We start from the raw sequence: 26,763 nt of genomic DNA, 5'->3' as shown, positions 1-26,763 counted from the left end.
ACCCATAAAGCACTACATTACAAAGCCCCAAGATCCCTGCCACAACAGCTAGTATTACCTGCTGAATGCAGTTCCTCCAGAAGCAACAGCTGTTGGGTTTTGGGTTCCAGCTCCACACTCTATTGGGGTTTGGGTTCCAGCTCCACACTCTGTTGGGTTTTGGGGTCCAGCTCTACACTCGTTGGGGTTTTGGTTCCAGCACTATAAACTCTGTTGGGTTGTGGTTTCCACCTTACCTCTACATTCTTAAGGCTTTTGGTTCCAGCACTAAACTCTGTTGCGGTTTGGGTTCCAGCTCTAAACTCTGTTGGGTTTTGGGTTCCACCCAAAGTGACCCGCCCAGGCAGCAGCTAACAAGCAGGGTTCTAGGCTCTGTTGAGTGTTTGTTTCGACCCAAAGTAATTCTCCGTTTAACATGGGTGACTACTGTCTTAATGTCAAGGCCATAACAATAAAATCCTATTGTAGCCTGGATTCCAGAAGCAAGAATCCGCATAACCTGCAATGTTCCTCTCGTCCCCAACGTGCGAGTTACATAATTTGTAGAATTTCTCTCTCCGTCCAAAATATAGAAAATGAAAGAGACACACGCCCAATCAAACGTTCTGTTTTAGCAATAATATCTACTTCATAACTACAGAGTAAAGAGTGCTTGCTTAATACACGAAATAGACAACCAACATATTGAATTAAAAAAAAAGTAGCCATTCAACTTGCCTCGTCCCGATGGTTCTTAATAGGCATGCACAGAATGCTCTGGGTCCTGTAGCCTGTGATTTGGTCGACTTCTGCATTAAATCTGGGATCCTGCAATAAAAAAAGATTCTGTAATCCTAGAAGATACCCAGGACTTCAGAGACACATTTGTTTTCATTCCTAGTTAATGAGGCCGCAGACATTTCGAAATATTGTTTAGCTTACTTCGAAACCACCAGTGCACAAGAGACGTGCCCAAGAGCGGATACTGATCTGGTTTACATTTCAAAACACATCAGTGCTCGCCCTTCCATGTCCCACAGACTTCTCCCTGACCCCGACAGAACGAGTAGAGAAAAGCTCACGTACGCATCTGGCAGCAGCTGTTTTATCGATAATAACCACCATGAAAGAAATTGCTGCCATCTTGTAATGGCTTTCCTTTCGATCGGGATGTTCGTAGAGCTATTCGACATCAAAGATAAGTTTATTACCGAGGCTTAAAACGTCTATTGCTTTAAATAAAAGGTTCAATGTGAGCCTCCCTGGGCGTTCTGGCTGCCTCTTTCGCATCTTTTGAAGCTTTAGGCCTGATTGAAGAGTGTGCATGAAAAATACCCATATACTTCCAAATGCCTTGTTTGACAATAAATAATGTCGTTTCTGGTTCTAACATTAACACGTATATTACAAGTAAGAACAATTGCTGAAAGCATAGCATGGGATTTGCAACTCAAATTTATTGGCGCACAAACAAATCCTGTACTTTGCCAGGAGAAACGCCACCTAGATTTTTTCTACCACAATATGATACGAGAGGAGGGGTAAGCACGTCTAATGTGCTAAAGTTGCAAAAACAAACAAGCATTCACTAAAGGAATATATGTTTCGCCTTACCAGCCACATTTTCCTCCAAAACAACTGGCACTGGTCAAATTCGTATATCTCCTGGCCTTTGCAAAGAGGGTTGGCAAAGTTTGTACTCTGAATTACACATCAGATATATATATACACTTGGTTTTCTTTTCCCTGAGCCAGCTTGAAATATATTGTATTCTAAAAAATATAATTGGTACATTCTTTATATCAAAGCAGAGATGCTCACAGTAAGCCATGAATTACCACCATTAGGCCAGGGCAGGAATTATGCTAGTATAGGCATCATCATGTCATACAAGTCAACACTATGTCATTTACGTCATGACTTACTGCCATAATGCATAGGGCTGCCTTTTAGCACGTGCGGATGCCGTGGATGCCCATAATATGCTGTCACCATACTGTCAGAACCGGCATTATACCATGGGCAGGCATCACGGTGCAACTGATACATTCGATATGCCAATAACGGTCACCATTCTATTAAGACTAGCATTATGCAGGAGATAGGTGCCATCATACCATGGATACTCACAATATGCTAGAAATTACCACCTTTATACTTAGGTCAAATTTTCACAATGGGTGTGCAACATGACATGCATAAGTTGGTAATAATTACCACCATTGTGCAAAGGTCATTATTTTACCTGGGGTGAGCATAAGGCTTTGACTCCCCACAAGTTGCCCATAAATTACCCCATTATGCTATTAGGGATAGCATTCGGAAAATGGACATTATCCATTGGATGCTCACAAGTTGCCAAGAACTACCACAACTGCCCCGAAAGCGCTAGGATGCCTGGCCTCACCTTGGAGGTGCCTAGTAAGGGGGCATCTCACAGGGAAAGCCAGGAAGGGTTCCACAGCGGTATACAGTGCCAAGATACCTTTCAGGTGATAGTGCGCTTTACAAGTATACACACATTTACATTTACATTGTGCCAGCATTACACCACGGTGGGCAGTGCCTACAACACATACTTGATGCAAGCACACACACACATATATAGACGCACACACACAGACACATAAACACACACAACTTTAATTTTTAAACTCCATTTCAGACTTGCACTGCAGGCCAGGGCCCAGCTGCTGCTCCCTGATCGGAGCTCCAGGAAGGAGGGAGGCTTGGACAGGTGTACCCTGAGTGGCCTGAGGTGGGGGCGGGGCAGGGCCGGCTGGTGGCACCCGGTGCGACAATCAATTTTGGTGCACCCACGTCCCTTGACTGCCTCCTCGGATTCTCTCATTCCCACCTGCAAAAGTGCCCCTCACCTCTCCTATCAGGAGATATTGCTAAGCACAGCTACCCATAATGTCACACCGCCCCCCTCCACAGGTCAGAGCCCAGTGTGGCAGCACCAGTCGCACTGTGCCAAAGCCGGCCCTGTGGTGGGATGTAGTGCAGGTGGGAGAGGGCAAGTCAAGCACAATTGGGTTGGTTTGACGGGGCAAGATGGAGCACTTCTGTTACAGGGCAAGTGGGAGTGCTTTGTGGGAAGCAGAATGTATCCAGGAGGGAGCAGGCACAAGTGCCTTGGAGAAGGTTGATAGCAAGCGGGCTTTCGCAGCCGTGGACATTGGATATGCTAAGGCAATCAGAAAGAGAGGTGGTCCAATGGATGGTTGTGGGTATTCTTGAGAAGTAGAGCACATTTCCAGCTGGTGTGAGAAGCTCTGACTCAATGGAAACAGCCCCCTCTGGAAGTGGAATTCAGTTTTTTTCAGTCCTTGCTACAAAGGACAGCAGGGGGTTTCTTCCATCAACATTTCAACAAGGTCCTTTTTTGGCTTGATAATGTGAGTGCATTTCTTTTGGAAAAACAAAATAATTGGTCTCAAGGTACAGTGATGTGGCAAGACTGGACAGAACCTAAAAAGTCAAATGAAGGGTCCGTTAATGGGAGCATGTCATTACCCCCCCCCCCCATTTTAAAAATAAATAAGTGGGTGGAGCAGAAAGTGTTCATGCAGACCTTTTTATCCACATCGCTGACGTTGATGATGAGTATACTCAAGGATAGCAGGGGACAATAATCAGTAAAGCAAGCTCAGCCTACAAATAAGCAATCCCCTGTCTAGAACAGGTCTGGGGGAATCATATCGAGCTACAACACCTATGCAGTGTTTCCTTCCAAAAAGCACAGTTCTTGCGTCCGTTTACTGTCTCCTAAATCCCCAAAGGGATTTAGCCATTTGTATAATTTTTCTGATTATGGCTCTTAATACAGCATATATCAAACAACACTATCATCTTCTATTAACAAAATATATAATTCAATAAGTATAAATAAAATTTTAATTTAGATCATTCTCAAAGTAGCATCCATTCACATGCACACCTGCATCCATCTTTTACGTTCACCTTTAGCTCTTACAACTATTCCCCAAATAAAAGGACATCCCAATACTCCAACCATAAATTCCTAGGTAAGTGTTTTTACCATTAGCGTCTTGGTGGGACTATGTAAAAATATGTCAATACTGCATTTTGGCTAAAGAAAATTATAAAGCTACTAGTCAAGTCAAGTCAAAGTATGCTTTGTTCGAGGTTTCACTCATAAAAGCAAGTACATTCAACAATTTAAAACTACAATTAAATTTACAGTAGTTATATTAAGGACTAAAACAATTCATTTTACAATTATTGACTTGAAATACAATTCCGATTTTTAGGAATGTAAAACAGTGCAAAATAAGCAATGTGTTCAAAATAGTACAAAAATTAAACTTTGCCTGGTTAAGACAATTTTATAGGTAAAAACATAGGCATAAAATGCAGACAAGTTAGTTGGACAGAGAATAGTCAGATGACTAGCAGTCTCTGTCTGATCGACCATGCCCATCCAAGATACTTGGCAGTAGCTATTGATATCCATGTCAGATTGTTAGTGCGTATAATACGCAAGGCAACAGTGCTGCTGGTGGTTCCCAAGTTCTTACACATTGGTGCTAGCCAAATACGCCGTGGATCAGAATAGACTGTGCAAGAAAATAAAAAATGACCAATTGTTTCTTTAGCGGTACCACAAGCAGGGCAACTGTCGCTCGTTCCAGCGTCCCATTTTGCTGTCAAATCTCTAAGGGGAAGTGCACCTGCTCTTAGTTGGAAAAGGAGCTTTCTATCACCAGGCCTTGTTATAATGTCCCAATAGGGTTCCAGGCACGGATAAAGTTTAGCTTCTAAGAATGTTCCAGCCATAGGTCCTGTACTCGAGCTACCCCAGCCCCAAGAGGCTACCTTCTCCCAGTAAATTTCTTTTAAGACTCTTTTAGTCGGGAAAGGCGATCACGCTGGATCTACCCAAAGTGAACTCATACCAAGCTCAGTCAAAATTGCACTGAGTGATTTGAGCCACTTGATTTTGTGAAAAACATCTGCCTTAATAATGTCAAGGAACCCCTCGGCATAATGGGAAAGTTCAGGAGTCGTCCAGAGCCTCCGCCAATACAGAATCGGTCGAAGCCTAACCAAGTCGGTAACTGCTTTTCTACCCAAATCATACCTCAGTGGCAGCAAGGGAGTACTTTTAGGTACACCAGTTATTGCCCGAAAAACTTATTTACCGAGGTTTGGAGTGCAGCCACCTTCTCAAACGCCCATAGCTCAGCACCGTAGAGTGCGTAGCCAAGAGCCTTTGCTTCATAAACCTGGAGAGCAGGCTTTACGGGTTTAGTTAGGGATTTTCTATGCTCTGAACTGATAGCACCTGACAGTTGTCTGTGTCTCAGTGTAGCAAGATCTATATGCTGGCTCCATCTGTTCTTACTCGATATGTGAATCCCCAAATATGTGAAAGCATTCACCATCTCTAGAGGGCGGCCATTCATAATAATTTTAGATTTAAAGCTACGGTGAGGGTTAAAAACCATAAGTTTTGTTTTGGCCACATTGACCTCTAGGCCATGCTCCCCACAGAATAAATCAAAGATGGACAAAGCACTCTGGAGACCACTCAGAGTCTTTGATAGGATGAGCGTATCGTCTGCGAACATTAAAATAGGCATTTTTATGCCAGATAGTGAAGGGGCATCCACCTTCGCAGACAACATATGGGCTACAACGCCATTAATGAATAGTGTAAAGAGGGTGGGTGCCATTGAGCAACCTTGCCGGACGCCCCGTTCAACCGGGAAGTCCTCAGTCACCTTGCCATGTCCCCCCCACTGAATCCTGGCAAAGTTTGTTTCATGAAGTCTTATTATCAGTGACAATAGTTCTGTAGGAACACCCATTGTCTTGAGGACCGACCACAGCTTGGACCGCGGCACTAGGTCGAAGGTAGCCTGCAAATCAACAAAGGCTGCGTATAGACTGCTCCCGCCCAGTACCACGGTCCTCCATTGCAACAGGGTAAAGCGGAAAACCTGGTCCACCGTACTTGTGGACCTACGGAATCCCGCTTGGAAAGGTGACAGAGCGTTGTTCTCCTCTGCCCAGTCAAGCAGCCTGTTCACAATCACACGCCCCACTACCTTTTGGATGGTATCAATAAGGCTTATCGGCCTGTAATTGCCAGGCTGTGAACGGTCACCCTTCTTAAACACTGGTATTATAACCGCACCCTGCCAGGATGTCGGTACCTCTGCACCCTGGGCAATAGCATTAATAAGAAGGTAGATGTACTTACACCAGCGTTCCCTATCATTGATAAAGACGTCCGCTGGTACTCCATCTAGGCCGGGAGCGCGCCCACTGGACACAGAGCTCAAGGCCGCCATAATCTCTTTTAAGCTAAAGGATTTATCTTTAAAGTGAGTTGAACTCATACCCACCAGTGTGGGGACCTGTTTAGGCTCAGCATACTGTGCCTTAAAGTATTTTACCCACTCCTCTTCCGGAACATTGTTACCAGGGGGCTCGGGTTGCCCCTCACTACGCCACCTAACAATGCTCCAGAATAACCTAGAATCATTCCTATCGGAGGCTACTTTTAATTCAGACCAGTGATGCTCGTCCCAGGCTTTCTTTGCCTGCGCTATACTAGCCTTGTACGCCTTTCTAGCAGATCGAATAGTGATGGGCTGTCTCCCTTTTATGGCAGCTCTTAGGGCCAGTCGTGCTTCCCTGCAGTGGGCATTAAACCATTTCGCTTGTTTGGGGGCTCTCGCTCTAGTGACTTTTACGGGCTTCAAAAAGTGGTTTTTGATTACACAAAAGAGAGTATCATGTATTTCAACCACAGTACTCGACCCAGAGCTAGAGGAGTTAATATGTTCTAGGGCTAGTATTGCTTTATCTGCCTCACACTTAATGTTAGCAATGGCCTGCCAGTTGGTCGCTACATTTACCCACCTTAGCCTGCGCATGTCATTAGTAGGGACAATTAAGGGAGGAATAAGGACATTAGAGCCTATGGGCCCGTTGGTGGGAGTCCACCATTTGTGCTCTGTACACAGAGGGTTGTGGTCACTCTCACTCCTCCACACGACCTCCATGTCACAGACCAGCAGCCATAATTTCAGGCTACATAAGACATAGTCAATTCTGCTTTTATGGCGCCCATTGTCAAAAGTACTAGACCCATTTTTGTCGCTTAAAGTCCTCCCATTTTACGCTCTTAATCCTTTTTCATAGCATAAGGCATTCATACTAATGACATCCTCGGTCCAACGTACAACTGATTTCAGCTCTAATTTGGGGACTTCCCATTGCATATCTTCTTCGCCCCCGAGAAAATCGTCATCTATGGCTAAGGGTTCTAATGTTCGATTAAAATCACCTGCAATGACAATGTTATTATCTTGTGAATGAGTATCAAGGAAGGAACCCAAGGCCGCTAAAACCTCTGACCTCCCACCCTTATTGCTCCATACATAGACATTGTAGATGTCAAGCGACCCCAGAGTATCAGAGCTCATTCTAATTAGTTGTATGTCTCTGTGGGAGGTGTCTATTACCTTGACAGCTAATTTTAAGGTCTGACGGACCCAAATGGTTAAACCACCCATAGGTCTCCCCTTTGGTCCCTTTAGTGCTGGTACAGAGTAATTCAGGTATCCCTGTGCAAAGGATGGATCGCATAACCATGTCTCCTGGAATATACATAAATCATAAGAATTAACAAAGAAAAGCCAGTCGCCAGAGTCGAGTTTAGAACCCAACCCGGCAATGTTCCATGAGTGTAGTTTCCCCACATTATCCACAATGTCAACCGGGGCCTTCAGTAGAGGGTTTACCAGGTTCACCAAAGACGATTCTTGTTCCGTTTCTGTTAGCAGACCTTGATGTTGGATAGAAGCAGTGTCAACCCCTCTCCCAGGATCTGGCTCAAGGTTTGGGCCTACTAAAGAAGTAACATCACACGCTTCGGAACTAGGTGAATCATTTCTTATCAGACTGTGCATATCCTCCCTTTCGTTGGTTGCCATCCAATTCTCACTACCTTCTATCTGTAAGACCAATGATTGTCAGTCAAAATTGTCTAGCCCAGAGTTAAACCTACTACCTTGTGTTGCAGGGAGTGCAGGGGTGGGCACCAAGGTGTGGGGGCATGTTTTTCTTAGCTGGATCTGAGAAGGAGACGGGGCACTACTTCTAAATTCCAATGCGAAAAGGTTTTCTGCAAGGAATGAGGATTTCAGAGTTAGCTCTATAGAGTCACCTACAAAGTTTGGGGAGCTCAATCTCTTCGCCTCTACAATATCCTCCCTAATCACCGAGCGGCATCCTCTAACATGGCGCAGCCAATGGATGGCTTTGTTAGTTAGAGAATCCGGTGGCTCGCTATTGCCAGGCTTTCCCTTCGTTAGTTTCGGAACATTGGTCATATATATTTTATTCTTAGAGGAGAGTGTTTTATTATAGTGGCTACTTGGTTTAGGACCCAAGTTATTTGGCCCTAAGGTCGGTAGACCCTCAGAGACTTTGGCTGAGTATAAATGGGGAGCAGCTTGCCCATTACTAGTTTGTCTTGTTGTTTGGCCGCACCCCTCTCCTCTAGGACCTTGGGGAGGCTGGCCTGAGTTCCTCAATTTCGAGGCTGAGCACCCGGTATTTAATCCTGGTATATTCCCCTGTCTCCGGGTGCTAGATTGATTCGGGGTTTTACTAGGGGTGCTTTGCTTACGACGTCAGTACGTGTTTGAGATGGATTACGTGCTGGCGGAGCCACTTTACTTGTTAGTTTTGGTACATCTTCGTGTTTTTCAGTGATCATAGAGGTTACATTTATGATCAATGACCTCAAGGCCTCTATTTCATCCATTAGTAAGATAACTAGATTGGACAGGGTACCAACATCCATAGGCAATATCTTATCCCTGCTACTATTGTTGCTAAAGTGAGAAGGAGGCTCTTCTTCATGCACCTCAGCCAAAACTGCAAACCTGTTTCCCGAAAGTACCTGCGGGGCTGAGGCCGATGGCTCAGTCTCACTCTCAGAATCAGGGGGAGTAGTCCTGCCAGCTAAGCTAACAGATTCACTTGGTGCATTTAAACAATCCTCAGTAGGATATGCCATACTTTCCTTGGATTTACGTTTCCGTTTTGCCTTAAAGATGGCTGGTATTTTAGGATGGTCATTTGGAACATTGGATAGATTCAAAGTGTCCCCACCATTTTCAGTAGCAAAGGTCTCTATTTGATCGACATCGAGGATTTCTCTACACTCGTTCACAAGGGACTCAATACGGTCCATGTGTTCACTATCTGCTTCCTGGCATGCCTTTTTAGATACTCTCTTCCCCTTGTGAAGCTTTGATGCATTGCCTGCCCCGTTCCCCCCCCTCCATCGCTTTTCGTTTCCCCATGTAGCTACGGTATACGAGAAGTTCGTGTTTACAAAGAATAGACTGTATTGCCCCTAAGGCACCACAGTCACAGTAAGATAATAAGTTCCTCTTACGGCTTTAGCTGGCGTCTTTAATCCTTTTTTGGGGTGGATGTTAGAGATGTAGCCCGTCCCGTCCCAGTCCGTCCCCGGACGGCCACAGACGGCCTGCCCTTTGCCCGGGCTTCGTCCGGCGTTGGTCCGGCATTGGTCCCGCACTGCGTGGCCCGGGCGTTGTGTTATGCGCCGGTGGGCGGGTGGGCGTGCCTCCGCACTGGTCAGGTCTCGCACGGGCTCCTGGATAATGGAGTCCCGTGCGGCGTGCAGGCAAGCGGTGTGGGGCTCCTCCGTGAGCGGCAACAGCTTCTGTGCAAGGGAGACTCTGTCCGCGCTGCGGGACCCGCGCCAGCGGGTCCGGCGAGGTGTATCAAGCACCGGTGGGCGTGCCTCCGCACTGGTCAGGTCTCGCACGGGCTCCTGGACAATGGAGTCCCGTGCGGCGTGCAGGCAAGCGGTGTGGGGCTCCTCCGGGAGCGGCAACAGCTTCTGTGCAAGGGAGACTCTGTCTGCGCTGCGGGACCCGCGCCAGCGGGTCCGGCGAGGTGTATTAAGCACAGGTGGGCGGGTGGGCGTGCCCCCGCACTGGTCAGGTCTCGCACGGGCTCCTGGACAATGGAGTCCTGTGCGGCGTGCAGGCAAGCGGTGTGGGGCTCCTCCTGGAGCGCTGCGGGTCCGTCAAGGTGTATTAAGCACCGGTGGGCGGGTGGGCGTGCCTCCGCACTGGTCAGGTCTCGCACGGGCTCCTGGACAATGGAGTCCCGTGCGGCGTGCAGGCAAGCGGTGTGGGGCTCCCTTGGGAGCTGCAACAGCTTCTGTGCAAGGGAGACTCTGTCCGCTACTGAACTTAACATATATTGGCCAAACTTCGGGTGATTCGAATACTCAGGTCAACATTGCTATTCAGTGTTATCTTGAATCAAATCGTAAGCAGTAAAAGTGATTTAACAGAACCCTTAAAGTGTGCCATTTAAATCAATCGATAACACAACTATTACCACGAGATCTATTCTAGCTATGCATATTCTAGGAACTCTTGCCCTTGATTTTGCTACTGGGCATAGTGAACATATTTGAACAGATATTCCAATAAAAGTTCGTTGTACCAATGCCATAATTTTATCAAGTGCAAATAAGCACCATCTCACCATGGAGGTACTTGATATATTCGAAAAAGGGCTGAAACTAAACTAGAGCCCTTAATAAAGATCTCACTTATCTTGTACATTATCCAATTTTCTAAACCATTTCAATTTCAAAAAGAATTTTCCACAGAAACTGAAAAAATGACATTTGATCTGTACTATAGTCTCAGTATATTTCTGGTGCTTCAAATGCACAGAAAAAAAGAGTTGCAGAATACCAAGCACATACCCATTTCCTTCTATTTTGATTTCCACTGGAATCCCTCTTTCTCACTTTTTAGATAGGAAATCCCTTATGTACTCATATGCTCCTTCACGGAGAAATCTTGCTTTTTCTAGGCAATTGTTTCTAAGATAATTCAGAGCCATCTTGGTCCACTGCACTATAGTATTTCACTAATGGTGCTGACCACACATTCTTTCTAATAGTGCATCTATGTTACTAATACTCAAAACCAGGCAACCATCCTCTCACTTATGTATCATTAGTTACACAGACATTGCAAATGTCATTTTTCAATCTACAGTTTGCAGACCTGCCAACTTGAGAACACAATTTGTCGTTTGATGAGGGGGCATGGCCTTTGAGGGGGGCAGGGCTTTATGCTGGGAACTTCCCGAGAGGGCCTTCTGCCCCCGTCCCCATCCCCCACCGATCTCCTCCTTACATAAATGAGAACAAACCAAAGGTTGTTGAGGCTGCTGATGATGTCCTGGGGTGTTTCACACCACTTAATAGACATCGCCTGCTTGCAGCCACAAAAGGCGAGCTGACAATCCAGTCTCTGCAGTGGTTTCCAGCTTGCCTTGCGTGCCACTGTGTGATTTCGTCTCCTTACCGGGTGACCGTGAGAAGGGAGCCAAAATCGTGTGACAGACTGTGGCACAGTGTGAGCTGGCAGGTCTGCGTTCTCTTGTCTAAGAAGTAGAGACATATGTTTGGTAGCTTCCACACCGGAAGTGTTCTATTTCAAGGACTAGTGCAAAAATTCAGTTTTGGTTCATCACGCCTTTTGGATAATTATATGTGTGCACTACTTGATCTCTAACGTTTCTATGCCTCTTCAAAGCACAGTTTTTAAGTACATTCTCAGAGTATGTATCCAAACTTGCCAATTTTCGTTAAAGAAGTTCTTCAACTTATTTGTCCAACTAGAATAGGCAATGAAACAGAATAGCCCCCCTTTATTGTTTTTCACTGCTCTCAAAGACAGCTTCTCTATTATTCTATTGAGCTTACTTTAAAGAATGGCATACCAGTCATTTAGCATAACCCCTGCTAATCTGTTTCTTTCAAATTCTTAGCATTTATCTCATAATCATTTATATAAATTAAGCTGTATGGTAGTCCCTCTTTCTGTCTTTTTTGGAGGGCAACTGTCAACATGTAACATTGTATTATAGTCAGTTGGTTTACCTTATATTTGTATTGCGTAAAGGACCTCAGTATTCACACTAGTAGACCACACTATTCATCATCTGCTAGAAAATGGTTTATCCTTTGCATTATCCAGGTTCCTTATTATTACTGTGTCATACATGCTCTGTCAGAGTGGTCAAAGCTCTTCTCTCTTCTTTTGAGAGATTCACATCTACCCATAGAGGTTTCTTGATCATCTTTTGGACCTTTCTTTCTACAATCTTTCCAAAAACTCCTACTTTAATACTCACTTCTTTTAGAGAAAGGGAAAAGATTGCCGGAGGTCTTAAACCTGAGACATTATGATAGCGTTTTGTTAGTTTTCATAAAATATTTCTTCAGTCTAACTTTATAGAAAAGGCGACATCTCTCTATATAATTTGAAAGTATTATGTTTGTAAATGGTACAAAAGAGAGGTCTTGCTCCAAAACTTTAAGTTCTGATAGATTCCTGCTTGAAAGGTTAATAAAGGGAATATTCTTTCTTCTCCTCATTGAAGCCAGTTTTTGTGTGGGCCTGTCATTCGCCTCTCACCACTATCTGAAATCCATAATTGATAGTCTTTATGATACAATGTTGTATTTCTATGGGATTTAAGACTCGCCTGTATTCTACTTTTTCCTTCCAAACCATAATTTGGTACTTGCTTTGCATTTCCTCAAAATTAAAGATTCTAGAAACAATTGTACATGTCTTTGAATGATTAACCAAAAACCCTGAATACACCTAATCTACTCACTCTGCCAAGAACATTGCTAACTGGGTTTCGCACATACAACAGGACATACTCTACAAAAAGAGCCATTTTATAAGGATAGTACTTGAAGCGGATACCTTGAATCTCATGCATTGCAAAAGTGAAGGGTTTGATAGTCAGGGCAAATAGTAGTGGCAGTAACTCACTGTTCCAATTTTGAGTAATTGAAAAATGGAAAATTCAAAGTCAAGGCCTATAAAAAATCTTATTCAGGACCTACCTCATAAGAGACATTCAACACTGCTAAAAGTGTTGTCGTGTAGTTCCTAGGACCCACCAGGACCTGCACGTTTTGGATTATCTAAACTGAGGGCTTGGTGTGCAGACAGACTCTGGATACCCCCACAGGATGAGCCAGCAGTTAAACCAGCTAGCTATATGGTGCCACTACCACCCTCCTGTATTCTACAGTGGTGTATGTAGTATCTGGCAACCACTGAACATGACAAACCTGATTCCTCAGGTATCGTGGAAAACAATACGGTATCTTTTGCTCAGTCACGTGTGCTTACTTTTCTCAGAGTACACTTAGAATGACGATTGGAACGGTTTCAATAGGTATTTATTGAACAAGCGTCAGTCTAGTTTGAAACATATTAGCTGCGACAATCAAAAGACAGGAGCAGACAAAAGTAATCGCTAGCACCAATATCGTAAAAGAAAAGATACATTTCTATCATAGTGCTAATAAGATGAATACAAACAGATTATATAAAACAATAGCATTGGTGTACTCCTATGATGTGTATCCTACCTAAATGTACCTAGCCTAGCTATGTCGGTGAAGCTTGTGTATGTAAATGTCAGGATATATCCTAATGGAGCCAAAAATCCCACAGGGAAGTGCCAACCCCTCACCTGATGGTTTTAAATGAAGGACCCAGTCTCTTCGTCGAGGATGGCACCCCGCAAGGAATGTCAGGTCTCTGCTTATCGAAGGATAAGCCTGCAGATTCTCGGTCCAGCCTGGAAGGAATTCTCCTCTGTTCTGTAAGGGGGAGTGAGGGTCTTTTATACAAAAGTGGTCACTCCAGGGTTTCTTCTAGAATCAATATGTTTTGAAAACATTTGCTAATCTTCTGCTAATCCTTTTCTAAACAAACATGATCATGCACCACTGGTTGTTGGCCATGGATGAAAAAAGTGGTGACCCTTATACATAATAAACCTGCTGTGCCTGGGGACATGTTTATGTACATTAAGTACAGGGAGTAAGATAGGGTTACCAAGTGCCTGATGTCGGAGAGACAGAATTAAGCTACTAGGTAAAAGGCCACCTGTGTGGGACCATTAAGTCGTGAGGATGGGACGAAATGTATGTAATCAATATGTACATGAAGGGACTAACCTAAAAGACATGACAGTTTATTTGCTTTTAACCTATTCAGGATGGCATTGGCTGCACCCTTGTATAGTAGATGGAGTAGGTCAATGGCATTCCGTACTTACTCAGTCCCCAGCCATTCTAGAATAATCCTTTTCTGTTCAGTTCTCTTTCTGGAAGGACTTTCTTTGATTCAAATGAATAAATATGCAATGAGAAGGGATACATGGGGATTTGAGAAGAAATGCAGGATATTTAATGGGAATAGATTAGTATATCTATGATCACGTGGTCTCTCAAACTATCAATTTTCTGCTCATTCTCCTCCTGAGCATCGACAGCCAAGTGTGTCTGTCTTCAATGACAGACAAAGGCTCACTCGACCTCAAATCTGCTACAACCAAAGCATTACCATCACCACTTGCTCCTAAGCCACACTTTTACTGTAAATTTTTTTTTTGTTGTAAATTTAAACTTTATTGTTTAGTTAATTAAAACCATAACAATTTGATATATTTCGCACACACATTATAAAAGTTTATAAATGATCATTTAAAAAGGAATAAAAAAAAACATTTTATAAGAACAGGAATTAAGAGTCAATGATTTTTCCAGATTAACAGTTGGGGTCTTCGTATTGTTTAAGATATTTCTCAAATGCTTGCAAGAACTTCACCAGCTTGCAATGCATTCGAGGGGCAGTTATATCCAGGCTTCCAATTATAGCAGATCTACATGTTCGTAGCTTCTTGATCCGAAAACTTTGCTTTAAAAGGTATGAACGTTCCTTAGACAACATCCTACAGTGGCAGATTATGTGTATTAAGTCTTCTTTGGGACTACCACACAATCGACATTTTACAGCTACGTGCTGATTCCAAGCTGGTTCCTCTGCCAATGTCGGGAATTTGCCAAATCGCAGTAACATCAGCTTTCTTTTAATAAAAATGGAATATGTTGTTTCCAGATACACTGCTGGGGTTAGTGTTTTATAGCCGTTTATCACAGCCCAGGAGTGCGAGCGATGGGAAAAAATCTCTTTGTCCAATACCAATGAATGGAATTTGGCCGCTTTATTTAATGCTTGTTTTAGTGCTGCAAATGACAGATTTTTGGCCCATAGGGTTTTTGAACAAGTCACCTCCAAAGCGTGTGCAAGAAATTGATTCGCTTTGGATTTTTTTTGGGATTCAAGCTCTTGCCATAGGTGTGTATTAAGGTTATTATTAGTTGCTTTTTGCTTGATCTGATACCAAACCTTGATATATGAGTATAATCTGCCCACAGTTTCATTTTTTATGCCAAATTCTAGTCGCATTTGAGCTGGCGACGCCATCCTGGGTAATCGTAAGACCTTCTTGTAGATTTTTGTTGTTAAACTGTTAAGTAGGTCCATATCCTTTCCATGCAATGCCTCACTTGCATAGGACAGTGTTGGAAGAACTTTATTGGCCATTACAATTATTAAAGGTTTAAGTGATGGACCTTCAAGTTTTTTTGTCAGTGTACTTAGTCCGAATATCAGGGCACCCGCTCTTTGCGTCAGATATTTCTTCTGTTCTTTAAAATTAAGCTTATCATCCAGATAGAAACCCAAATACTTGTATGCTGAAACTCTCTCTAATGGTTTTCCTTTTAGCCAGATGTTGCAGTTAGATCCACGGCGATTGGTTATCAACATGGATTTGGTTTTTGAAACATTTAAGACCAACTGATTTGCCAAAAGAAATGTTGAGAGTTCGGTAACTAGTCTGGTTAAACCAACTTTCGTTAGGCTCATGAGTACTATATCATCGGCGTAAGCCAAGTGGGTCAGCTGTAGATCTCCTAATTTAGGTGGGTGAGCATTACAATTGTTCAGTTTCCCAGTAAGATCAGAGATGAAGAGATTAAATAGATGAGGGGCAAGAACACACCCCTGTTTGAGTCCAATTGATGTAAAGACTTTTCTCAACAACCGTGTGACATCCCCTATTTTTACTTGCGACCAAGTACTAGAATAAAATAACAGCAAACCCCTTAAAATGTTCTCCGGTATTGCCCATGCTCTCAATTTCGACCACAATAAGTTACGGTCCACACTGTCAAATGCAGCCTGAAGATCAATAAAACACAGGTTAAGGTCCCGTTTGCTGGTAATACACTTCTCCGCGATCATAGTGATGGATAGGATATTTGCTATTGTACCTATCCCCTTCCTGAACCCTGTCTGATGGATGGGTATCAGCTCTTTTTCACTTGACCAAGTGACCAAATCATTTAAGAGAAGCGTTGCAAAATATTTTGCCTCAACGTCCTGCAATGCTATTAGGCGATAGTTATTTGGATTTGATCTTTCACCACCTTTATAGATTGGCGTAAATATGGATCCTTGCCAGCTATCGGGTACTCTGTTCCAGTTTTGCACGTCCAAAAACAGTTGCGCCAGACAGGGTCCCCAAAATTCCGGAGCGTGTTTGTAAGCTGCTTGCGGGATGCCGTTCGGGCCTGGCGCCCCATTGGGTTTAGCTTTTTTGATCAGTTTAATGATCTCTTCCGCCGTATATTGTTTATTCTGAGGAACAGTGCTGGATACGTTACAGGGTTCACTAGTCATAGGTTGTCTCCCTTGTTCTTCTGCGGGGCACATTTTGTTTTGACTGTTAAGACCAAGAGCGTTACTCTGAATTTTTGTCGAGATATCTGTAAATTTAATTGCAAGAAACGATGCCCACTCCGATTCCTGCACATTTGATATGAGGGAGTTACAGGGTCTTGTTAACTGGTTTATGGTTTGCCAAAATATATTGGTATTCTGGAGTATTGAACTGAAGATTAATTTGGACCAAAAACTCTCGTTAGTTGACCTTTTATGTTCCCAAACCTTATTTTTATATTCTTTTCTTTGTATACGGAATCTGGCCCATTGACTGGTACCACGGGCAGACAACTTTATCTTCCTTTGATTTTTTTGAAGTTGTCTACGCAGGTCTTGTAGCTCTTTCGGATGTTTTTGCTGTGGTCCATCTATACTGGATTTCATAACTGGCAACTTCATTCTTTGTTTTAGTTTTGACAGAAAATGGGACCATACTTGAATCGCATCCGTTGATGCATTCCCGATCTCGCTCAATGTGTCCTTCATTATAGTGAACCACTTGTGATCATTGGTGTTGGACCAATTTATGCGTTTCAGGTTAACGGAACTTAGCTGACCTTCTAACATGTATGACGGTTGCAATCTTTCCTTATTGAGGTTGATTTTAGTGTGTGGCATTGCATGGTCACTCAACAGGGTAAACTCAATTTGAAAGCTGATCACCAAGGGGATTATTGAAAGACTGACCATTGTAAAGTCCAAGGTGGATTGAGAGTGTGGACCAGAATACGTTTTACTGGGGGGCTGATCTTCAGGAAACCTCCCATTCAATACACGCAACCCAAGAAACTCCAGTTCAGTCACTAGTTCGATTGCTAGTCGATCCTTCCGTATTCCAGGACCACCTTGCATCTGTTGGGGAACACCCCAATGGATGTTATCAGCTGATAATTTATCGTCCTCTTCCGGTGTTAGGATCAGGTTGGAATTAAAGTCACCAGTGATTATTATATTGGATAGTGGGTCTGAGGATCGAAGGTCAGTGATGACGTTGCACAATATCGCATTCTTTAACTTTTTCTCCTTAATTTTGGGTTGCGTGTAGTAATTAACCAAGATTGTTGGTTTAGAATTCTTTGTGTGTTGATCTGATAGTTTAATTAGCTGAATACTAGGATCTGGTGATTGTAGTTGAACTGAATTAATTTTTAAAGATGAGGACACATATACTGCAAGGCCACCCATGGCACGTCCATGGCTCTTACATTTTTCAGCAACTACGTTATGGTGTATAAACCCCACTAGTGCAATTTCTTCTTGTAGCCAAGTTTCCTGTAGTGCAATTATGTCACAACCGCGCCATTCTTCCAATGGTAGGCCTCCTTCTAATAGTCTTTTTGCACCAGCAATGTTCCAAGATAACACGTGTATGACCTTGTTTGTATCTTGTTTCAGTTTACCTTTAAACGGTCAGACCTTCCGTTTTGCATTTAACATTCCAGGGAGCCATTTCCAGTTATCCATGGTGTTTTGTGACTCCCCGTTATGCCGTACTATTTGATCACATGTTTGTAAAGGTTCACTTCTACCCTTTGCGTTGAATAGAATTGAGTATACAGATTTTTGTTGGTTTTTATATGCATCATCAATTTTCCTAATAAGTTGAGCTCCGCCCGACCTCTTCAATGGAGGGGGGTAGCGAGGGGAAATTTGGTAGGATATTTGAATGCCCCAAGATTGAAAAATGTCCGCTTTTCCCATAATTGCTTCTGCTGTTTCTGTTGATTTCCAGATTGTCAGCGACTGATCTGTTGATGTATTATTACGGCCTTTAAGAAATTGGACCTGCTCAAGATCCGTTGTTTTGATATCTTTTAGGTCTTCAAATTCAGCTAGTAACTTCAGAATGTTGGACATATTCAGTATGTCATGGGCCCCCTGTGTCTTATACTCTGGTGCCCATATTATTTTATGCAATTCTATTCCAAGTTCTTGGTTGATTGGCGGTTTCAGAATGCCGGGTTCCGTCTTTACTTGAGCGACTTCTGAGTTCCTTACACAAAATTTTAAACTTTTCTGCGTCGGGGAGTTTAGCTCCATGTTCAATCTTTGGTGCTCACGATATTGTAAGTCCTTTCTAGTTGGATTAGCCAGATCTGTTATTGTTTGTGTCGAGGAATTTGGTATAACCTTTGGACTATTCACTGACATTTGGGCAAGGCTGATTAAAAATCTGAAGCAGTATTTTTATCTGCCGATTGATCAATTACCTGTGGTTTAGGTGGTATTAACTTCACTGTACAGATACTAGATTGCAGTCGCCCTTCCTTGTCATCCTTTTCCCCACTTTGATCACTGTCTTCAGTAGGCATGGTCTCGACTTTTACTGCTGGGTCCATGCTCAGATCACCTGTATTCTTACACTTATTGTCTGAATTTGAAATGATCAGATGATTGGTGCAGCCCATCTCAGTTTGCAGTGTTTTGATAATGTGTAAGGATTTATTTGCTGTCCCTGTTTGCTGAAAGCTTTCTGAGGCTGTTGTAGACAATGTTTTACCAACTTTAGATGTATCATAACTTGCTGATGTGACTGGATGGCAGCCGCGGTTGTCAGTATTTTTTGATGTTCCTTGTTCCAGGATATAAGCCATTACCCATTTTTGAGATTACCTCACTTTTCTTGTTTCGGGCTTTCCTCTCTTTTTTCCTTTGTCTCTTGGTTAACATTCGTTTTGCGGACTCATTATTACTGGAGTCTTTCTCAGCAGTTGTGTTGGTTCCTTCACCAGTATTGACATTGACCTTGGGCGTAATTGCCTCATTTGTTCTGAACGCAGTTAGGGTTGTTTTGTCGTGCTGTACAATTACTTCGGAATTAGGACTGGTCAAACCGTCCAACTTCAGATCTGCGTTGATCTGTCTTTGATTTAATTTTAGAATCTGTTCAAGAATGATAGGAAGAGAGTTCAGTTTATCCAGGACAGGGCCACAGGAGCAAGGGGATTGTAACTGATAAGTATGTGCTTGAGCTCTAATTATTAAGCTGTTCAGATTGTCCAACTTTGTGTTTATCCCAGCAAACTTTTACTGTTTGTGTCCTTCCATCCTTCAGGTTAATCTCAACAGGTGCGCAGGTAATTATTATTGTGTTTATTTATTTCTTTTTATTTATCGATTTGTTGAGCGCGGTTGCTGCCCAGGGGCGTCCAAGCGCTGAGTTTAAGTAGAGAAGTGACGGAGCAGGGAGGTAAGGACTAGAGGGGTTTGGCGAATAGTGCTGTTTTCAACTTTTTACGGAGTGAGAGCAGGTCGGGTGTGGACCGAAGAGCGAGGGGGAGGGCATTCCAAAGCTTGGCGGCGTTCAGCGAGAACAGCCTACCCCCGGACCTGGCTCTCTTCACTCTGGGAACAACTGCCAGAAAAGCATCCATAGACCGGAGGTTCCTATTAGGGTGGTAGGGGGTGACAAGGCTGTTGTTAATTGCTGATCCGGTCTTCCAAAAGGCCCGATGCGTAATGCACAGTGCCTTGAATGCCACTCTTTGCCTAACTGGCAACCAGTGCAGGCTTTTCAGTCCAAGTCTGGCTGACTGGGTTCGTGGAATCTGGAGTATGGTACGTGCAGCGCAGTTTTGTACCACCTGCAGCTTCCGGAGGGTCATCTCTGGTGCTCCTAGGTAGAGAGCATTGTTTGAGTCCAAACGGGACTGGATGAGGCCCTGTACCGCCACCTTTTTGGCGTCTAGGGGCAAAAGTGGAAGTACCTTCCTCAGCGTTCTAAGTAGGCCAAAACAAGTGGCGGACAGCTTGGTGGCCTGAGTGGAGAAAGAGAGCTTGTTGTCTAGCCATACTCCCAGGCTCTTAACACTGTCCTTGGGTGTAGGGGGTACACCTAGACCACCGGGCCACAGGGAGGTAAAGGGTACTGGTGAAGCTGGGCCAAGGAGCATGAGCTCTGTTTTTCCTCCGTTCAGTTTGAGGGAGGAATTGGTCATCCACTCCCTCACGTTCTCCAAACAGTTCAACAGGCCGGCCGAGGATTGCCTGTTGTTCTCTTGGGCCAATGAAACCACTAGCTGGGTATCGTCGGCGTACGACACGATTTTAATGCCGTACGGTTCGACTACCCCAGCCAGAGGTTTCATGTATCCGTTGAATAATACAGGGCTCAGAGACGAGCCCTGCGGTACTCCACAGCTGAGAGGCCTGCTGGTAGATGTTGTGTCGCCATCGAAGATCTGAAAAGATCTATCAGCTAGGAAGGAGCTTAACCACCTTAATGCATCTCCCGAGATTCCGATGTTCTGGAGACTGTTCAGCAGAGTGGCATGGCTGACCGTATCGAAGGCAGCACTTAGATCAAGGAGGATCACTGCCACTGATCCTCCCTGATCCAGTATCCTTCGAGATTCTTCGGTGACTGCTAATAAGGCGGTTTCAGTCCCATGTTTTGGTCTGAAGCCTGTTTGGGACGTATGTAATAGGGAGTGATTCTCCAGAAACTGGACCAACAGGGCATTTATGTATTTCTCCAGCACCTTGCCAGCCCACGGAAGGAGTGATATGGGGCGGTAGTTAGAGTGGTCATCAGGGTCTAGGTTTTTTTTTTTTTTAGGAGCGCCCGTACCATGGCTTGCTTCCAAGCAATGGAGACTGTGCATGTAGATAAGGACAGGTTTAGCAGTTCCAGGATTACAGGGAGGGTGGCTTCGCCTGCCTGCATCAAGATTTCCGGAGGAGCTGGGTCGCGTGGGGAGCCCGACTTGACTTGGCGTGCCACTTTGTCTAAGGTGTCAAGGTCTAGGAGGGGGAAATGATCAAGAGTAGGCTCAGGAGTCGGCTGGCCTGGGGGGGGGAAGTTTTCCAGGTGGAATGAGTCGGGCGCCTCATGGTTTGAGGCCATGGCTGGAAAGGTGGAGTATATGTTTAACACCTTATTGTGGAAGAATTCCGCCAGTTCATTGCATTGCTCTTGAGTCTTGATCGGATGGGAAACAGTAACGACACTAGAGCATTGTTTTATTATGTTAAAAATTTCCTTGGGCTTTGATTTGGCTTCCAAGATTTTGTCGGAGTAGTAGGTAGTCTGGGCTGCCCTGACCCCTTCTTTGTAAGCTTTGATCGCCTCTCTGTAGGATGCCTTTTTTTCTGGGAGAAAGTCTAAGCGCCAGGCTCTCTCTCGTTGCCTGCAAAGGCGTTTTAGCTCTCTTAGCGAGTCAGAGAACCAGGGAGCTGATTTCTGCACTCGCTTTGAGGATGATCTGCGAAGAGGGAGGAGTGAATCCAAGGATTTCGTGATCCAGCTTACATAGTTTCCATATGCCACGTTGGGGTCTGGGCAGGGTGGCGGACGGGTGGAGTCTAGATCACGTCTCCAGGGTTCCACGGGGAGTTTTGACCAATTTCTCCTAATTGTAGTTTGAGGGGGTAGTTGGGGACCTTTATGGGTGACCCAGGTAAGCGGGACCAGAAAATGGTCTGACCATGGAAGGGGGGTGGGTTGGTCAGCAATTAGATCCGAGCAATTGCTAAAGATAGGGTCCAGAAGGTTGCCTTTTTCATGGGTCGGGGCTGTGACCAACTGGACCAGTTGAAGGGCTCCAAGGTCGTCTGTTAACTCCTTAGCAGTGAATTGAAATGGAGATTGAGGTCTCCCAACACCGTGTAATTGGCCGCCGATAGAATTCTTTTTGCTATGATCTCTGGGAGAGATCTAAGGAATAGTTTTGCAGACTCGGGGGGACGATAAATCAACGTGCCGGAGAAGGAGTTATTTGCGTTGAACTCTATGCAGAATTCCAGACTCTCGCAGCCAGGGATTGTATCTGCTGTAGTACGGCAGTGGTACTGGTCCTTTGTAATGATGGCCAGACCACCCCCTCTCCCTTCCGGTCTGTCGAGTCTGAGGATGTGGTAGCCAGCTGGTAAGGCTGCGACTATGTCAGGCTCCGATTGAGCCGTGAGCCACGTTTCTGTTAAGAAGAGCACATCTGGCTTGTGCTCCTCGAGCAGCATGGCAATTTGTGTGCAGTGCTTTGGCAGTGATCGGCAGTTTAGTGCGTACATGCTGTATTTCTGTGCTGGGGCCAACGGAGTGTTCCGAAAGGTAGTTCAGCAGAGTAAATTGGAGGAGAGGGGTTAAGTGCTGCTCCACGGTTAAGGAGGAGGAGCCGAATGCGAGAGCTACGAGACTGCTAGCCCCGTAGAGAATTCCCAGCTGCGCCGCACTTTGTTGTGGTACGCTACCATATCTGTCAACGAGTGGGGGCTGTAATCGAAATATCGAGAGATTCTTTCTTTAAAGAGACACCAGTTTTTGGGCTGTTTGAATAATTACGAGATCGTACTCGGGCAGACTCGATAAGAATATGTGGAATTTAATGACGGTCCAGACTACAAAGGGTTGCAGGATAATATTTTGTTGCCCAAAGTCCTGAAGAGGCCTAAGTTAAGAAAGGCTGAAACGTGTCGACTGTTTTGTATACAGGCACCACCATAAAATGTGGAATTGATTTATTAAAAGAGAATTCAAGAGAGCATAAATACAAATGAAGTAAAAAGGACTTTATCTTCCCAGGCTCTATCAGAGTTTGATGTGGTGACCGGGACAAAGGAATAGGGTTTTGTAATAAAGTGCCCAAATTTCCTTCTTTGAATAATTGGGCATTAGAACCACGAAATCGGTTCAAGGTATAATTTCATTGACTATTTGTGCTTGTCTTTATGTATGTAGATATTGTAAATATTGTATAACATTTATATGTTGAATGTGTTATATGTGTTTATATATGTATAAGAAAAAAAAGAATCAGAAAAAGAGAAAATTGATTTTCCTCATAAAAAAGATATGGTTTACTAAATGAACTATGCAAACCACTTTATGTCTATTTTTGATTTATTCAATTGTGTAGATGGTATTAGATGAAGAAATATAATACATATTCTGAGATTAATTCAATGAGTATTAAACTAACTGAGGATAGATAATTTATGGTATCGGTCCTCCCTTAAATACTTTTGATAAATATTCCCATAGGCATCATTTGTACGTTTAGCTCCACGGTTAAAGGCACCAAGAAGTCAGATAAGGTTACAGGCAACACAGGAGTTTGTGTTTTCTAGCTTCTTGTCCATACACCCCACAGGGGTCACCATCTCTAACAGGTTTTTAAGTTGCTTGATATCACAATGATTGTGAATGATTCAAGATTATCTAACAAAAACACTTACAAAGGTCAATAGACTCCAGATTAACTTTAACTACTCCTTTCATTAATAGCAAATCCAGTGGCACAGTTGACCACTGCCAACTCTTGAACACATTTAAAAAAAGAAATAAAACATTGCTTTTAACACAGCCCTGTTTTCTTTGAGAAAAATAGTCTGCATTTTATTTTTTTAAGTTTGCTTTTAAAGAAAGCAATCACAAATATAGTGGTCCACACACCCCAGCAGACCTCCTTCCCTGTGATGGCCTTGGCCTCCATTCAGTGAGTTGCAATGTGCAACTTCATGAGTCATATTCATGAAGTAGGTCGGATTGCGACCCACTATACCTTGGATTTTTAAGGATTTACCTACGAGTACATAGGTTGGTTTTTAAAAATCTTTACTAGTCACAATTTTCAACCAGTATTATGCGACCTGATATTCGTAAATCTGGTACTTTGTTTCTTCTTTATGCCATTAATAACTTTATCTGATGTCAACTGCATGTTTTATTCAAGGATACATTGTTTTTGCATATACATTGCTTAGATACATCTGTTTGGTATCCACCAACAGGAACGAATCTTCAAATTACACACACCATAAGGCCCAACTCTCATGTAGACTTGCTCTAGGTAAAAATTAATGCTGCTCCCAATTTATACTCCTGTTATTTAAACTGCATTATTTTGATAAAATTGATAAATGTGTACTCTTTATATTTTGTGTGTACTCTTTATGTTTTGTTAAAATTTTTAGACTGTCTGGTCTTGACAAAATGTGTGAAGTTACAAAGAGAAGGGACAAACGGGGATTAGAGAGGCAAATCTCCATATTTAATAGGATTAGATGTGAAGATAGGTTTTCCCATAAGCAAATGATGCCTTGCCTTTGTAGAAAGTAAGAACCACATCAGTATTTAAATTTACACCAGTCATGGAAACAAATGTGTGGAGGATAAAACTCATTTGTCAATGAGGATGTGAACTTCCATAGGGCAATAGGAGAACCTTTTTTTACCCTTATAACTTACTGAAATGTGACATTTTATTAGGATGAAATAGTTCACTGAAAAGTGCATCAAATGCAAAGATAACCTTCAGGTAATTGGTTTAATTTCTGCAGGGGTTTTTGGAGGCGGGGGGAAGGCGTCATCTTTTCCTCCTGAAAAGGTTTATCGAATATGTGTTGTTAAAGTGGGTAATACCAACTGTTTTTAGACCGCAAGTGTCAAATCAGGTTCTAGTGTGTGAAACAGAAATGGTAAATGTGCATTTATGGTCAATTATTGGAATAAATATATCATTTGCAATGCTGGTACTTCTGAATATGTGTCCAAACATAAGGCGTAAAATCAGAAAGCAAAACCTCTTACCAATATAGAGGAAGACAAGCAAAAACACCGCTCTGGATCCGTCTTAAGATCAACAACCCCTACATTACTGGTTAATCGCGATTCACATTAAAGTCAAGGGGCAGCCAGTAGGTTTCCTAATAACAGGGTACTTTGAAGTCATCTGAGAACTAATAAAATAGTGCTAATGGTTGCTTTGTTTAAACAAATGTGAAACAGCTTTACACTGGAAGACATCTTCCCATCGCTCATGTCTGTAACTGTAAAAGTGGTAAGAAGGAGTAGTTTCTGTCCTGTAACTCCAGTTCTGTAGTAGGGGTATCTCTGTTATAGTCATAATCTAGTGAATAGTCCCGCCCATGTGCGTGGACCCCGGAGCAATCAAAAATAATCTCTTAGAGTGTCGAAAAATGCAGAATTGCACAGACACTTAAGAGAGAATTTAAAGACAGATAATGCAGCCTATAAAAGGCTACACTGTCCAGTACTTCAACTAGAAATTCCACCAAAAAATCCACAAAACAGCAAAGCCTGTACAGATTTCCCTTGCTTCAACAGCAAAAACCCTCTGGAATGATAGAGAGGAGGACCTGGACAGACAAGCCCCATAGGCTGCCATTATGTGGCTCAGAACAGGATACTGTGCCTTTAAGAGAACTTTCCAGAACTTCACAGTATCCCAGAATGCCTTGCAGGTCCCAGTTACTTTCAGTTCTTTTTGAAGGCGTAACACGCCAGACCTGTAGCATTCCGTACATGAATATCTCTCTCCACCGGGGAGGAGGGCGGGCGCTTATGACTATAACAGAGATACCCCTACTACAGAACTGGAGTTACAGGACAGAAACTACTCCTTCTGTAGTAGGGGATCTCTGTGTATAGTCATACTCTAGTGAATAGAATGGCAAGCCCATCCCCACACCAAGCGGCGGTGGAGAAACAAGAAATTACGCCACTATTGTGCGAACAGATTCCGCAGTGAAGCCTGCCCAACCTGAGCGTCCAGGCAGTAATGCTTAGCAAAGGTATGGACCGACTTCCAAGTGGCCGCCTTGCAGATCTCTGCAATGGGAACATTACGAAGCAACGCTGTCGTGGCAGCTTTGCCCCTGGTAGAATGAGCCTTAGGTTTGCCCCCTAAGGTCTTATTAGCTTTGTAGTAACACAATTGTATGCAGGACACACTCCACCTCGAAATGGACTGTTTAGAGGTAGCAAGACCCGTCCTGACTGATCCATAATTGATAAACAACTGGTCTGACCTACGAATATCCTTGGTTTTATCCAGATAAAATTTCAGCACCCTCCTCACATCCAGGGAATGTAAAGACCTTTCCGCTGGAGATGAAGGATTCTGAAAGAACGTAGGCAAAGTTATAGTCTGGTTGACATGAAAATCAGAAATAACCTTGGGAAGGAATTTAGGGTGAGTACGCATAACAACCTTAGCAGCATGAAATACAGTATAAGGTTCTTGGCAACATAACGCCTAAATCTCACTCACCCTGCGGGCCGATGTAATGGCCACGAGGAACGCCGCCTTCCAGGACAGGTGCTGCAAC

The 26,763-nt window shown here is 43.6% G+C and overlaps 1 protein-coding gene across 6 annotated transcripts in view; it reads right to left on the bottom strand.

Moving 5' to 3' along the window:
- Positions 1-26,763, bottom strand: part of PDE5A (phosphodiesterase 5A) — an 869,998-nt gene that overhangs the window by 607,631 nt on the left and 235,604 nt on the right. For all 6 annotated transcript variants that reach the window (XM_078675926.1, XM_078675927.1, XM_078675930.1 and 3 more), the window contains exon 3: positions 718-807. In XM_078675926.1, coding sequence (XP_078532052.1) covers positions 718-807 — 90 coding nt within the window. The remainder of the gene's footprint in view (positions 1-717; positions 808-26,763) is intronic.

This window comes from Lissotriton helveticus, chromosome 2_1 (assembly GCF_964261635.1).
Source record: "Lissotriton helveticus chromosome 2_1, aLisHel1.1, whole genome shotgun sequence".
Taxonomy (NCBI): Eukaryota; Metazoa; Chordata; class Amphibia; order Caudata; family Salamandridae; genus Lissotriton; species Lissotriton helveticus.
Note: the sequence above shows the minus strand (reverse complement) of the source record. Positions and strands in the feature narration are given on the sequence as shown.